The sequence below is a fragment of the Mastomys coucha genome, unplaced genomic scaffold (assembly GCF_008632895.1).
Source record: "Mastomys coucha isolate ucsf_1 unplaced genomic scaffold, UCSF_Mcou_1 pScaffold22, whole genome shotgun sequence".
Classification (NCBI taxonomy): Eukaryota; Metazoa; Chordata; class Mammalia; order Rodentia; family Muridae; genus Mastomys; species Mastomys coucha.
The window spans coordinates 26,574,827-26,590,752 of NW_022196905.1; the positions used below are offsets into that span (position 1 = coordinate 26,574,827).

A 15,926-nucleotide genomic window follows, 5' to 3' on the forward strand; every position below is an offset into this window, starting at 1 on the left:
AAAAAGATTTGAACCTTTGTCTGACCAAAGTGAAATGGACAGTCACTTCCATTTTCTAATCAGAAAGAACTGGTTCATATCTTCACTCTCACAGAAACACCTGTACATTCTTAGGGAAGTCAATTCACTCCTATACATCTCAATTTTTTTCATTTGAGAATGTTAATAAAACCCACCTATCATAGGCTAAAATGATATCATCCATATGAAGTTTAGCACAGTACCTCCTGGTACATGGTTAAGTGCTTATTAACATTTGGTTCCTGTCCTGAGAAGAAATCAAAGCTCAGGAACCAAGCCCCCGGACTCTTTGGAAGTACTCTCTTCTCAACACCTAAAGCACAATGCACTTGAGGCCCAATCAAGGCTGTTGACAGATCAAACCACAACCCTTCCTCAAATAAAACAACACATTTTCACAGCAAGACTGGAACATGACTCATAATTCCATTTGCACAAACTCCAATTCCACTAAATCTTATTCCACCGAAAGGCATGTGTAGCTGGAAGTAAGTTTTTCAGAAATAGAAATCCCTTTTCTAAGGGCTTTACTCCAAACCAGAACAACACATTTCAAGCACTCAACAATTGGAAACCAAAGTCTGAGGGATCAACAGACTGAAGGTATTGATTAGATGGAGCTCCTGCTATATGGCCTCGCAAGATGTCCACATAAGACAGTTTGCTCCAGGAAAGAAAACCTGTGTTTCTTGTATTCACTCTGGATCTCTAGTGCCTGGCACAAGCACACTGATAACATTGTGAAGTGATTCCCTTGCCGTCGCAGATATGCCCCAGCCCCAGAAGAGAACCACCCACACCCTCAACCATGGGATATAAATATTCAATAAGAGGAAAGAGATAACTCTATAGAATGTTTTAGATATTCATACTAATCAATATACAGAGCAATTTGTTTTTGTTTTTGTTTGTTTTTTTGAGACAGGGTTTCTCTGTGTAGCCCTGGCTGTCCTGGAACTCACTCTGTAGACCAGGCTGTCCTGGAACTCAGAAATCCGCCTGCCTCTGTCTCCCAAGTGCTGGGATTAAAGGCGTGCGCCACCACCGCCCAACTATACTGAGCAATTTGAGCTAGACAGTTGGTAAACTACCTCCAATCACCACTCCTTTCTGACTCTCCTATTGCTTCAAATTCATAGTCCTAGAGGGACAAAAAGGAGGACAGCAAGAATGCACCATGTGATTTTGTACCCAAGCCTATAACAAGCTTCCAATATACGTACGATTTTAATCCATTGCCATATTGCCCAATTTGAGTGGACTCAGGAGTTCTTTTGGCAGACTTCCCAAACTGGATCACGCTAGCAGCATCACCTCAAATGGTTGACAAGAGAAAAAAAATTAGCATTACTTTCTCAGACCTCTCAAAGTTAGAGTCAGGCTAAATACATGTATGGCTATATGCCAGCAAAACCTCTCTCCACATAAGAAGGTAATCCTTCCTTGGCCCACCACAGTGTCCTGTGTTATGAGAACATGGGAAACTGTCTCAGAGGAAGAAGCCTCTGAGTAGTTACGGCTCCAGGATGTTGCATAAGCTGATAAATACATTGTCAAGAGAAAGGTAATCTATCTGATTTCAGGTTGACATTCATGTTATCCGAACACCTCCCATGTTAGGACAAGACCAGGCAAACACACAGTGTAATTAAGCCTGAGATGCTGCAACAGGCTTTTCATTTCCCCGGGTGGATCTTCTAGCCACAAGAGTGAGGTCACAAAAAAGCAACTTTAATAGTAAATTGTTATGCTCCACAAAAGAAACAATCATCATATAGCCACTTACTCGGATCCATTCCTGCTCCATCATCCAAAAAGCAAAGCATAAATCCTCCTCGAAGGTCCTCCCGCCTCTCTATAAAAGAAATGGCTGCCATTACTCAGCTATTACCACTAATAGGGCGACAGCCTGGGTAAGAACAGAAGGTGAACCAAAGTGAAGCCTGGTAAAAAGAGTTAAGTCAAATCTAGTTTCCTCTAAAAGTACTAAGCTAGTATGTGTTAAACTTTAGGACCCTTGAGTAGGTGAAGCTTCTCTGGGCTTTCTAACTCACAACAAAGCTTCCAAGAATTTACTGGAAGGGGCCAGTTCAATACTGATTGAACCACACTTAAGACCATTGAATATGCATATCTTTTAAATATGCATATCTTCTCTCTTTACATCTCTTTGCATCTGTCCAATGCCATGGATCTAAAGTCATTTAAGTAGTCTATTATGTAGTATACTTCATCAGCTTTTCAAACTCAACAGGGTATCTCCTTTGTGATTTAAGTACAAGGTAACACTCAAAATGATGATGCCAGATGGAGTATGAGTACAATGGTGGCAGGTGCCACCTAAAAGACGAATTATTGTGTTTATATATGATCAGGTTCTGGGCTAGACATGCGGATCAGAACTACAGTCCTCTAGCAATAAGCTACACAGCAGCTGTGGCAGGGCTTCCTGGCTAAAAGGAAGGAGATACAACAGACTGTGGCCACTAGATGTGTAGCTAGATGAATAATTTTTAGTAAGTGTTTAATGCAGTGCCAAGTGGCAACAATGCAGGTCGAAACAATGAAGACTCTCAAAAAAGGAAAAAAGACCATACCAAGTTTCAAGGTGCCCTTTAACTCAATGAAGTCTACACAAACAATGAGAATGAGATCGCAGATATAAAACAGAGAAGGGAGTGAAGTAGACGTAGAAGCAGGGAACTCAAGCAAATCATGTAAAGAACCACTAAGATCAACCTCCCCAGCAGAGATGTTGTTCATGGTCCACTGCTCAGCACAAGAAGAAAAGTCTACTAAAAAGAGGAAGTCTGTGTAAAATAATCTAAGGTCAAGCCCAAGGCTACTGTGGAGCCTACTCTCTAATGAAGAATCCAAGCTTCGGTTCACACTGTACAATTATCTATGCTGACAAATGTTTTAAATGTTTTTTTTTTTTTTGTCCTCCCCTCAGGGTGAAACTAAATGAGTCATGACTACCCTCTGCTAAATAGACAAACTAATGTAAATTAAAATACTATTTTAGATGGACCATAAACCACAGATATTTTCAAGTATCACTCAATGTTCAGGAGGCTGAACCCTCACTAAAATGCCTCTTGAAAGTTCAAGAAGGCTGTTCCTGGAAGATCCTAGCAGATGAGAACATTTCTGCCTAAAGTAGTACCTCTTATCAAAATCTAGATAATCCAAGTGAAAAGTGGCACATAGGAACAAGGGTTTTTATTGTTCCTGTCTTTAAAGTATTAAAAGTCTTCAAATTTTCTGTCTATAAAAAGCAGAGCATGATGGCAGCACCGTCTTAGTACCTGCCCAGAGATGTATACTATGCATACTAATGTATGCTATGCTATAAAATTATGTGAAGACTGATTTGGGATTTAAAAGCTGGAGCCAAATTAGTTTGAAAAGTCCCAAGACCACTGAAACTCCTTAAATAATACCCAAGAAGTTACTTTCTAGGCCCTTGTGTTAGGGTAAGACTGCCATACTATATCAGCACAGTTATCACTTCAACTGTGGATTTGAATTCTCCTAGTTCAAAGATTTATCTAAATTTTCCCCCCGACGGGAAGAGTGAATTTTTTTATAAGCTTCTTTGTGCAGCTTACAAGTACTGTATGACCATAGAGCCTAGGTTGTCCTTGAACTCCCCCATGTAGCGCAGACAATGGAAGTGATCCTCTTGCCTCTACCCACAGAGGGCTGGAATTAGTGGCACATGCGCAATGCCCAGCTTCTTACTGTCATGACTGCTCCCTCGCTTGAGTCGAGTTACCTGTCTGTGAACCATTTGTAGTGTGCTGTTTCTTCAATTGGATGTTAGGTTCTTAGAGCAAAGGCTTCATCTTACCCTCTGGACATTTCCCAAAGCAAATATGAAGCACACTGAGTACTCTGTTTATAATCTAATTTTCCTGGATTTCCTTCTAAAATTTACCCAATGAAGGTGGTAGAAAGGAACAAAGATGATCTTTTCTTTATAAGAATTCAAGCTATGAGGATGTGTTCCTTCAATATCACTTCAAGTAGAGGCTCATCTTTCTTTTTTTTTTTTTTTTAAGAATCTTTGTTGTTGTTAAGATTTATTTATTTATTTTATGTGTATGAGTACACTGTAGCTGTACAGATGGCCATGAGCCATCATGTGGCTGCTAGGATCTGAACTCAGGAACTTCGGAAGAGCAGTCAGTGCTCTTACCTGCTGAACCATCTCGCTATCCCCCAAGGCTCATTTTTCTTAATCCTTTGGATAATAGTTTGAATAGTCACTGTTTCTCTGAGAGGTAACTGTCAGCACTCCTACAAGCAAACTCAGCTACTGCCTGGAAAGATGGCACCATGTAGGAGATTCAGCAGCATCATCTTGAAGTCTCTTACTATGCTACTTTTTTCTTTTACTTTCATCTTAGACTAAAAAGCTAATTAGCATGTCCCTGTCTAAAACCAAAAACAAGTAACAATAACAAACCCAATGTATTTCAACAACTTTGGCAGCCTTTTTAACAGAAGGCTTTCAGAATTTTGGCAGGATAGCTGATATATAAGTATTCTGAATACTTTATTTTCTCCATATTATTTAGTCTAAATACTTCATCTCATCTAGAGTCTTCCTAATAACACTAATGGTTCTATGTTTTATCAAGTTTTATCCCATTTATCAAGTGATTCCATGAAGAGGGTTATCTGATAACTATATGTTCCACATAAACTCAGACTTCCAAAAGCTAGACATGTTGCTCAAAATATGACCAAAAATTTTTCAGATTTCAGAAAAGAATGTCAAAATATATCACATTAACCAAATTGGATTTAAGGATTGATTTCAATTCTATTTTTCAAGTTTTAGTATCAAAATGGCAAAAAAAGGTGTTGCTATAAATACTGAATAGTCAGAAAGCAAACTATTTAAAAAGTAAATAAAAGGTCAATGACTATAAACTCTTTCATTGTTACTCTTTCATTGTAGAAGAAAGATGACCTTAAAATACAATAGCAGAGCCAATTAAGCAAAACAGTAGAGGCTGCCAGAGTGTCCAGTTTTAAGCCTAACACTTCAAAGAGATGGTCTATGATTTCCATTCCAGTTAATACCAAATGTAATCAAGGTGAATTCAGAAATGGAGAGCAAACTTGTGAGGGATTTTCTGCTTGTTTTAAAGTGGGTCGATCTACTTCTACTCTAGAACTTTGAGGTAGAAAGGCACCTGACTTTGATCTGAATCTTGAGGCAGGAACACCTTCAACTTGGGCTACACCTTCTGCCTGGAAGCCTATATAAGGACATGGAAGACAGAGCTCTTGCTGTCTTTTGCCCTGCCTAATACAAATTTTAGTACCAGAAGTGGTTCTAGAACAACAGAAGTATAAGGATGAATCTTTTAGGTATCTGTAAACTGGCTTTTCAATTAGCCAACACCTACAATTACCAAAGCCTCTCCAGCTACCTTGTCTCCTAGCAGGTGGAAGAACTAAAAGCCCATGGTATGAACCATATTACGAACTTATGGAGATAAATGCATTTGACTATACTGATTTACCAATTGTGAGTAGTAACAGATTTGGTGACCCTGTATATAAAACTATGACAGTTTGGGGAAAAGTAAGGAAAATGATAATGCTGGTTAGTTATGCAATGTATCTGTGGATTAACTGACAAAGGATAGGGATGAGCTCCATGATAAAAGCAGCCAACTTTTAGCATCTCAGAATATGGTGAAGGACAAAAAAGAACTTAGTGATAAGAACTGACCAGTTCCAGATGTGCACCAACAGTTTAAAAGTTTCTAAGTATACCCTAGAAGAAATCTTCTCTCCAGAGCCACAGAGCTCAAGTTATAGAAAAATCAAACTAAAGCCCTCATTATAAAGTTGGCAAAACAGCGAAAATTCAAGTCCCAGACTCAGAGGGTATCTATAGTTAAAGTAAGGGCACTAATTGGTAGAGAATGGGATCCTATAACTTCAGATTGGGATGTGTGGGAGGACCCTATTGAAGCTGAGAACTTTAAACCTTCTAATTCTCAAGGGTTTTTTCACTTGAAGTAGTTCTCTCAGCCTCACTCCTTAAAATACTGCCTTTCACCCTTGACTGAGAAAATTAATTACTCATTGTCTGCTAAACCAGCAGTGACTTTCTCCGAAGGAGAAATGGCCAAATTTATGGTTGTTCATTGATTCATGGGCTGTAGCAAATGGACTAGCTGGATGATCAGGGACTTGAAAAAGAGCATGATTGGAAAATTAGTGAGAAAGACATCAGGGGAAGAAGTACGTGAGTATCTCTCTCCAAATGACAAATTACATGAAGATACTTCTGTCCCATGTAAATGCTCATCAAAAGGTGAATTCTGCTGAGAAGCTCAATAATCAAGTAGACAGAATGAACTGTTCTGTGGACAGTCAGTTTCTTTCTCCAGCCATTCATGTCCCATGAACAAAGTGGCCTTGGAAGCAGGGGATAGGGTTGTACATGGGCTTGACAATATGAATTACCATTCAACAAGTGCTCTGGCTACAACCACTGCTGAGTGCCAGATCTGCCAACCAGAGATCAACACTGTGGCCCAGATACGGCATCATTCCTGGGGTGACCAGAGACAGTGACCTGGTGCCAGGTTGACTATATTGGACTACTTCCTCTGTGGAAAGGACAACTTTGTTTAGTACTTGGTACTAAAGTAGATTCTTATTCAGGTTATGGATTTGCCTTTTCTGTACATAATGGTTCTGTCAAAACTACCATCCATGGACTCAGAGAAAGGCTTTATCCATCACCATCATGGTATTCCACACAGTACTGCTTCTGATCAAGGAACTTACTTCACAGCCAGAGAAGGGCAACAGTGGGCCACAACCAGTGGAATACTAGTCTTATATATACCATGTTCCCTACAATACTGATGGAATAGCCTTTGGAAGACAGGGCGGCACTGCCAATTAAGTGGCAACAGCCTGGAGGGCTGTGGCAAGGTTTCCAGAAGGCGGTATACGCTTTGAATCAGTGTCCAATATATGGTACAGTTTCTCCAACAGCCAGTCCATGGGTCCAGGAATCAAGGGGTAAAAAAGAATAATAATTCCACTCATTATCACCCTTAGTGACTCCACTACAAAAATTTTTGTCTCTTGTTCTTGCAACCCTAAGTTCTGCTGACCTAGAAGTTTTGGTTTCAGAATGGGGAATGTTTCTACCAGGAGACAAAACAAACATGCCATTGAAGCTCAGACTTCCTCCTGGCCACGTTGGGCTTCTAATGCCTTTAAACCAACAGGCTAAAAAAAGAATAGCATTGATAGGAAGGGTGACTGATCCAGATTACCATGGGGGAAATTGGACTGCTCCTGCACAATGGAGGTAAGAAGAATTGTGTCTGGAGTGCATAAGATCTTTTAGGGTGTCACTTGGTGCTACCAGGTCCTATGATTAAGTCAATGGGAAATAACAGCTTAATCCAGACACAGATCCTTCAGGAAATGGAAAAGAACAACAACTTAATCCAGGCACAGATCCTTCAGGAATGAAGATATGAGTCACTCCTCCAAGGGGGAAAAAAAAACAAGACCCAGTGAGGTGCTTGACAGGGGTGGAATAGAATGGGTAGTAGAAAAAGGTAGTTATAAATACCAGTTAAGGCCACATGGGCAATTATGGGAATGAGGATTATAACTGACATAATGTTTTTATATTTTGTTAAGAATTTATTTGTATAGATATTTGTGTTTTCTTTCAATTTCCTTATCATGCAATATAACATCAATTAATAAATATCAATGGTTATCATATTTAAGTTTGAGATACTAAACAATGTCCCCCAAGGGACATTTCTACCTATTCTAAATTTATGAGTTTGAGGTTTTACAAGGGATAATTATATCTCTTTAGGTATAATTACGGCCTTGTTAATATGCTTGCAATTGTACGTGGGATAGTTATGATTTGGGCACTATTACGACCTGTTTTCAATTGTAAATTAGTCATAACATAAAGAGAGATGACTGTAACAAGTTGACAAGGATGGATTTGTGATGGCTGTTGTTGGTTGTTAACTTGACTACATCTGGAATTAACTGGAATCCAGAAATAGAGGTCACACCTGTGAGGGATTTTCTGCTTGGTTTGAAGTGGGTGGATCCACTTCTAATCTGAACCTTTGAGATAGAAAGGCACATAAATTTGATATGAATCTTGAGGCAGGAACATACACCTTTAATCTGGGTCATACCTTCTGCTGGAAAGCTATATAAGGACATGGAAGACAGAAGCTTTTGCTCTTTGCCTGCTTGCCCTCATCTTGCTAGCACATCCATTCCTTCACTGCCATTATAATCTACCTCTTTGGGATTCCAGTGTATACTGAAGACTAGCTAAGACATCCAGCCTTGTGGACAGAGCTTGGACTTTCCTTCCATTCACAGTCAGTCATTGGTGGATTAGATTGTTGGAATCCAGTTAGAGTTAGAGTTGCAGCCTCTAAGTCATTCTAATAAATTCCTGTGTGTGTGTGTGTGTGTGTGTATACATATATAAATTATATATATTTTAATTCATTCTATTAACTTCTATTACTCTAGAGAACCCTGGCTAATACATGGTCTCAATATCTCTATACACCAATTACAAGCTATTTTTGCTACACCAGCAATTTTTCAGGGAGGGACCTCTGCTACCAAGAGGGATTAATTCCAACAATATCTTGCCTTCCAGAAAGATGACAAATAGTAGGTCATTTTACTCCCCACTATTCTGTTCTACTACCTTATAAATCTCCTAGGTTCTAGGACATATGATCAGAACTACCCCAATCCCACCTATAACATGAAGAAATTCTGCCATCTCCAGGCCTCTTAGTTCTTAAGCACAGTAAAAAAAAAAAAAAAAAAAATTAAGAAAAAGAAAGTTTAGCAATATAAGGTCTAAAGTTTGGCTTACCAGCATAAATGTCTATTCTGGTAGCATCAGCATCTCTGCAAAATTAAAGGGAGAAAAAAAAAACCTTGAGATACAAATGAGAATATGAAGTATCAATCAGCAAAATGCATAGTGCAATGCATACTATTTTAATTATCCAAGCTATAGAAAAGCCTATTTGTTTTTTTTTTTTTACTTGATCACACAATTTCTCTAACATATGTATGAACTATTTCAAGCACTCCAAATTATTTAGGATAGATGATACACAGGACCTGGATATATTATTAAGAGCTTCATACATCCTAGTATCTCCATATTCAGTATATAGCCAAGAATGGCCATGAATTTCAGATCCTCCTGTTTCAACTCAGCTTAGCAGCAAACTGAGCCATTTTACTGAACCTTCTACCTTATTTTCACTGAACATGGATGGATCTTGAAGACTCAACTAAAGTGGCTAACCAGCAAGTACCTGAGAGTTTCTTTTCTCCTTTCCTCATCCTCAAGCATTAAGAGTTAAAAGCACGCACTCTTAGCAGGCTTTTATGAGTGTTGGGGACTTGGGTCTCATTCTTGAATGGTGCACGCGCGCACACACACACCAAGATCAAGTATTTGTTTCCTTCACTCACTTTACTGCAATCATAAAATGATGTTCCAACATGTATTTTTCCTTCTTCCCAACATCTGAAAAGGTATAACCCACCACAGACCTATGAAAAATTAGGTCTCATGACAATCATTGTAATAAACAAATCAGACCCTGAGCCCACAATCTTATCTTCCCTAATCTTGAAAGCAATTTCCAGCAATCAGTTGAAGTGAGACAAATTTGTCATAAATAATAACATCTTTAAAGGCCTGTAATTACATTAATACAGTTCTATTAAGTACAGACAAAGAGACAGGCCCACTTTCATTGGTTTTAAATGAAAAAAAAAAAATTCCACTAAAAATTCACATAGCTTTGGAGATGTATATCAGCGGTAGAGTATATGCTTAGCACATGAAAGGTTTGGGTTCAATCCTAACACCAAAACCATAAAACAAAAAAAACATGCATACCTGCATATGTACCTATTCTCAATATATGAGGCTGAGGAACTGATAATGCAGTTTAGTTGGTTCAGTGCTTGCTTAGCACAGAATACTGGGCTCGATCCCTAGCCTGAACCTGGACATAGTGATGCAGACCTAGAACAGAATAATCCCAGTACTCAAAAGGTGGAAACAGGTGAATTCAAAGTTTAAGGCCATCCTTAACAATACACGAAATTTGAAGACAGAAGGGGCTACATGAGACCCTACCTCAAAAAATTATCTGCTATAGCAGAACACCATAGTTCTACTAAATTAATAAGCAGCAATTTCAAACATAATTCTGTTAAGTTACATTTTTTAACTGAATGGGAAAATCATAAACTAATCAGAATTAAAACAAAATAGGAATTTTGTAGTTAAACAACGTGTCATCTAGTACATTTCCATAAGCAGTACATTTCCATAAGCAGGTAACAAACATATAGTAACAAAAGCAAAATAAAAAACTATGATAACACATATCTGTAATGCCAATACTCAAGAGACTGAGGCAGCAGTATCTTATGCTATACAGTAAGACCTGTCTGAAAAAAACAAACAAAAAGAACTAACAGTATATGTCAGCTGAACAGACATTAGGAATTGTAAGTTCACTAAATGAGGATGTTTCAAATTCTACCATCAACCATCACCCTCTTTTTCCTTCACTAGTTATCAACGCTAGTCAATAGATAACACATCTGAGTTTTAGTTTACATTCAATAAAACTAAGATATTTTCATAATATAACTATAAATAGAATCTTTGTTTGAACTAGTCTTTGTTGGTGAACAAACCCCAACTGTTGGTCTTATACAGTAATATGTATAACCTTTTAACACTAGAACACAATATGTGAATACTGAAACACGATTCCTTCTAAACACTGACACTAACAATGGAAGATACTAGACCAGGCATAGTAGCACACAGCACATGAGAGGAAGAGGTCAGAGGAGCTCTGTAAATGCAAAGTCACCCTAGTCTATCTACACAGTGAGTACTAGGCCAGGCAGAGTTACACAGTGAGATCCTGTCTCAAAATGACAAATAAAAAAACTCCACAACGGAAAATAATGAATAAAGAACATCTACTTGCAATAGAAACAAGTATTTGGGAGAAGATGTAAAACTCTGGCCTAGTTTTAAAGGCATTCAGTGGTAGAGCGCCTTAGCAGCACAAATTAATGTTATAACCTATGTGTCCCATCAGTTTGAATCTCCTATCCTAATTCCCTAGTTTTCACAATTATCACACTCTAATACACAAAGGAGGGTGGTTTGGAAGTGGTTAGTTTCCTATTTTTAGGTTCGATCACAAAGAGCAATGAATGAATTTAAGGTAATCAAGAAGTGTCAATTACTGTGCTAATAAAAATACTTCTTGCTAACAAGTCTCTTAGGAATTACAACAAACACAAAAAATGTCTTTCAAGTCATTTGAGAGCAAAGGTACTGATGATCCATAAAGTCTCCACTGTAGGCAATTATAGGCTGAGAGACTACATACCTTGCATTATCAACCAGTTCAGCAAGAGCACCAAATAAGAATTCATGAGTGGTTCTGAAATAATAAATTTTAAGAGTCAACAAAAGTATTATGAACTGAACATGAATCTTATAAAAGTTATAAAACATTTAAGAGGTTTTAGAAAAAAGCCCAAATTCCCATGTATATTACTAAATTTAAACTTCTCCACAACACAAGCCTTTTCTACAGCCAATTTTTCTCAAACCAACTCCTGTCATTTGCTAGAAATATTTATTCTTACTATTTTTAACTAAAAAATCCACCTTAAAAAGAATCTTTAGCCAGACAGTGGTAGCGCACGCATTTAATCCCAGTGCTTAGAGGCAGAAGCAGATGACTTCCGAGTTCAAGGCCAGTCTGGTTTATAGAGTGAGTTCCAGGACAGCCAGGACTACACAGAGAAACCCTGTCTCGGAAAAAAAAAAAAAAATTTAGGATCTTTAAATTTCTACATGCACTGTTAAAAGTAGTGGTAGTCTTCCTAGGGGGAAAAACGCCTATATTTTATCTTTTATTGCTTTAACCACCTGTCAGTTTCTACATAGAAGGAATTATAAATATATAATCTAGCAGTAAATAAATATCTTGATTTCTGAAAAGATGATTACTAAACCCAAACTTTTAGAAACTTCTAAGAAATAATCACTGAAGTCTCTATTTAAAAAGCTAATTTTCCCCTAGATACATCAAATGCCACAAGAATTTAATTTAAAAAAAAAAAAAGAATCTAGACAAAGACTTGGCTTTACCTAACATTTGAGAAAATCAATAATAAGTATTTTTGGTTTTGTTTTTTTTTTTTTTTAGTATTTTTGTTTATAAGCTGCCCAAGAGGATAAGTTTTCTCTTTTCACGAGTACAGATCACACTTAGGTATTTGTAAAACAAACTGATAAAAAGTATGCTCAATTTACCCTGTCTTAATTCATGTATTTTCTTATAATAGTCTTCATTAAACATAAAGTGGAACAGGTCCACAAAGAACCATCTAGAAAACTAGCTTGACTTTTAAAGGAAACAGAAAGCTACAGACACAAACTATAACCAATTTTCATAAATTATTCTTGCTTTTTCAGTTTCAGTCAATAGTCAAGATGACATTTTCTAAAAATTTAGATTGAAATATAACACTAATTAATACCTAGCATTTAAGATCTTGGATCACTTACACTGGTCTAAACAAATTATAAGCCATTAGTTTATAAAATCTCCTAAATGAACTATCCAGGAAAACTGATTTTTGTCAGTTACCCATTTTTTTAACTGTATATTTTTAATAAGTAAAATTATCACTTCCTAGAATATTAGTAAGAAATTTTCTCCCATGAGATCAGTGAATATATCTGTTGTTAATCCAAAGGCAGTAGGACCAAGAGATAATTTGTACCAAGACACAGGCATTTTTTTTTTTTTTTAATCACCAATTCACTTATGGAGTGAAGTTCAAATTTTTCTGGCTAAAATCCAAATGTTAAGTATTTGACCTGGAAAAAAAAAAATCAAACTTCTAAAAGAAACCTTGCCTTTAAAATCATCTCTTTATTATAAATAAGTATCTACAAGTTATGGTAGCAATGCCCATATTTCTATGAGCCTATAATCTCCTTGTTTCATTCAAGAGATAGTAAGATGAAGAACTCAAGGCCTGCCTAGACTATGAAGCAAGATACTGTCAAAAAAAAGAAAAAAAAAAGAAAAAATTATGGAAATTTCAAATTTCAAACCTATGAGTTGAAAACCCCCCAAATAATTGGAAAAAATATTTATATTATGATTCATAACAGTAGCAAAATAACAGTTATGAAGTAGCAATAAGAATAATTTTATAATTGGGAGTCACTACAACATGAGGAACTGTATTAAAGGGTCAAAGCATTAGGAAGGCTGAGAACCACTCATCTAAGGAGAGAGCTGAGGATATAGGTATGTGGCACAGTATTTGTCTAGCATGCCTAGGCCTTATACTTAGTCCTCACCAAAAAGAGAGGCAGACAGACAGACAAGCAGACAGACCGACAGGTTGGAAAATTAAAGTCAACTGTTAAAGATAATGAAAATTGAGAATCAACCTAGAAACAGAGGCTGCAGTTTCTGAGCACTTGCCTGGGTTAGATCCCTAGTACCATATGAAGGTCAAAAAAGTCAATCTATAGCCAGGCATTATGGCACACAACTGTAATTCCATAGCGCCAAGGGAGGACAATGACAAGTTTTAGGCAAGCCCAGGCTACATAGCTAGATCCTATCTTTAAAACAAATTATTAAGAGGGGACTCTAGCATTGAGCACTGGCTATATCCTGTCTTATCTGAGGTATAATATCCCAATACCTCACCATGATGACTTGAAATATAGTCAGCAATGGCAATTCCTGATAGTCTCGTTGATAGAGACACAAATTATTTTTTTAAAAGAGGACTCAAATTTTGCTTTGTTTTGTTTTTGCTTTTTGTTTTTTTCAAGACAGGGTTTCTCTGTATAGCCCTGGCTGTCCTGGAACTCACTCTGTAGACCAGGCTGGCCTCGAACTCAGAAATCTACCTGCCTCTGTCTCCTAAGTGCTGGGACTAAAGGCATGCTCCACCACCGCCCCGCATGAGGACTCACTCAAATATTTGCTCAAGTTTTCAGTCATCTATCTTCCTGTTTGATGTAAGCAAGAAAATTATATCAAATTAGTTTTCTATACAATCCAGAATGGATATGTAGAAATATAAAATAGCCAATTCTATGTTTAATAATTTTCATTTATTAAAACATGTTTAAATATACATCAAACATGTTTTTAATATACATCAATGAATCTCAAAAAGTTAGCCTCTAGGGTACAGTAATAAGACTTATATCAGAATATACTACCAATTCACTTATAAAATAGAGCTGAAATTCTTCTGTCTTAAAAAAAATGTTATTTCTGGGCTAGGGAATGTAGCTCAGTTGTTAGGGTACTTGACTAACATGTACAAGATAAAACTAGGAATGGTGGCACATGCCCGTAACTCAGATGTAGAGGCAAGAAGATCGAAAGGTCAAAGTCATCCTTGGCTACTTACAAAGTTCAAGGTCAACCTAGACTATGTGAGACCCTTGTCTCAAAAAGAAAACGTTTTTGCCTTTAATTGTAAAACTGTAAATAAGAATTATGGCGAAAATTATAACACCCTTTTCCATAAGAAAACAACAACAAAAAATACCATAAGCACTATGTCCAATTGTTCCATATAAAAACAAGACATCTAGAATCCAGTAAATGGCTATTAAAAAGGCAAGCACAAAGCATGTCTAGTGAAAATTTCACTGTATTCTATGCAAAGTTTAGAAATGTGCTTTGTAAATAAAACTCTAAGAAAAAAAATCCCCAAATTTTTTTGCTAACAGTAACAGCGGTCAGTATTTTATACATGTATATTTCAGGTAATCTAATCGATACTAAAATGTTGCTGAGGAGTATTTTTGTATAGTAGTACATATCATTAAAGGGCCTTGGTGTTCTTGGTAGTCAGAAACAATACTCAGAATCTCACATGATAGAAGGAGCCTAAAAATGCTGACGCCATTGTTCTAAATCTTTCTTAAAGAAAGAAAAAAAAGTTTCCCTTTTTTGCCAAATATTTCAAAGGGTACACTGTAGCTAGCATTTTAAAGACATAATATTTTTAAAAATATTTCTCGGCCTGGCAATAGTGGTGCAAACCTTTAATCCCACTAGGGAGGCAGAGGCAGGTGGATTTCTGAGTTCGATGCCAGCCTGGTCTACAGAGTTCCAGGACAGCCAGGGCTATAGAGAGAAACCCTGTATTGAAAAAAAAAAAAAAAAAGAAAAGAAAAGAAAAAAACTTCTCATGGTTGTAGACATCTTGAATCCCAGCACTCAGGAGGTAGAGGGAGGTAGATCTTTAAATCTGACACTGGCCTAGTTTGTATATTGAGTTCTAAGACAGCTGGGGATACACAGAGAGACCCTGTCAAAAAAAAAAAAAAAGACCAAAACAAACAAAAACCTTCTTTACAGACCTATGTTTCATTTGCACATTATCTAAAGTCAACTAATTGGTAAACACAAAGGCTTTTTATACACGTGTACTTTCAATCATGACTTTACACTTGTGACCCAGGAGAAATAGTTTTCCAGCTCAGCACTTCCAGCAACAAACTCACATTTTGCTTGTTATGCAAAGAAAATGATTTCTCTATTTAGTCAACCTATATTTAAACCAAAAAGTTGTCCACAAGCTCAAAGCCATAAAAATTTTTGCTGAATGTTTAAATTTGTTGACAATAGTTAACTGCTTTGATTGGTAGAAAAAGCTTTAATCCTAGCACTAGGGAGACAAAGAAAAGCTTGAATCTCTGTGACTTCCATCTAAGATGGCCAGAACTA

At 37.0% G+C, this 15,926-nt stretch overlaps 1 protein-coding gene across 2 annotated transcripts in view; it reads right to left on the reverse strand.

Annotated features, from left to right (window-relative positions):
• The window catches only part of Morc2 (MORC family CW-type zinc finger 2), a 42,650-nt gene that overhangs the window by 21,565 nt on the left and 5,159 nt on the right, over nucleotides 1-15,926 (reverse strand). For both annotated transcript variants that reach the window (XM_031340431.1, XM_031340432.1), the window contains exons 2-5: nucleotides 11,526-11,579; nucleotides 8,954-8,988; nucleotides 1,808-1,876; nucleotides 1,245-1,335 (exon numbers count right to left, since the gene is read on the reverse strand). In XM_031340431.1, coding sequence (XP_031196291.1) covers nucleotides 1,245-1,335; nucleotides 1,808-1,876; nucleotides 8,954-8,988; nucleotides 11,526-11,579 — 249 coding nt within the window. The remainder of the gene's footprint in view (nucleotides 1-1,244; nucleotides 1,336-1,807; nucleotides 1,877-8,953; nucleotides 8,989-11,525; nucleotides 11,580-15,926) is intronic.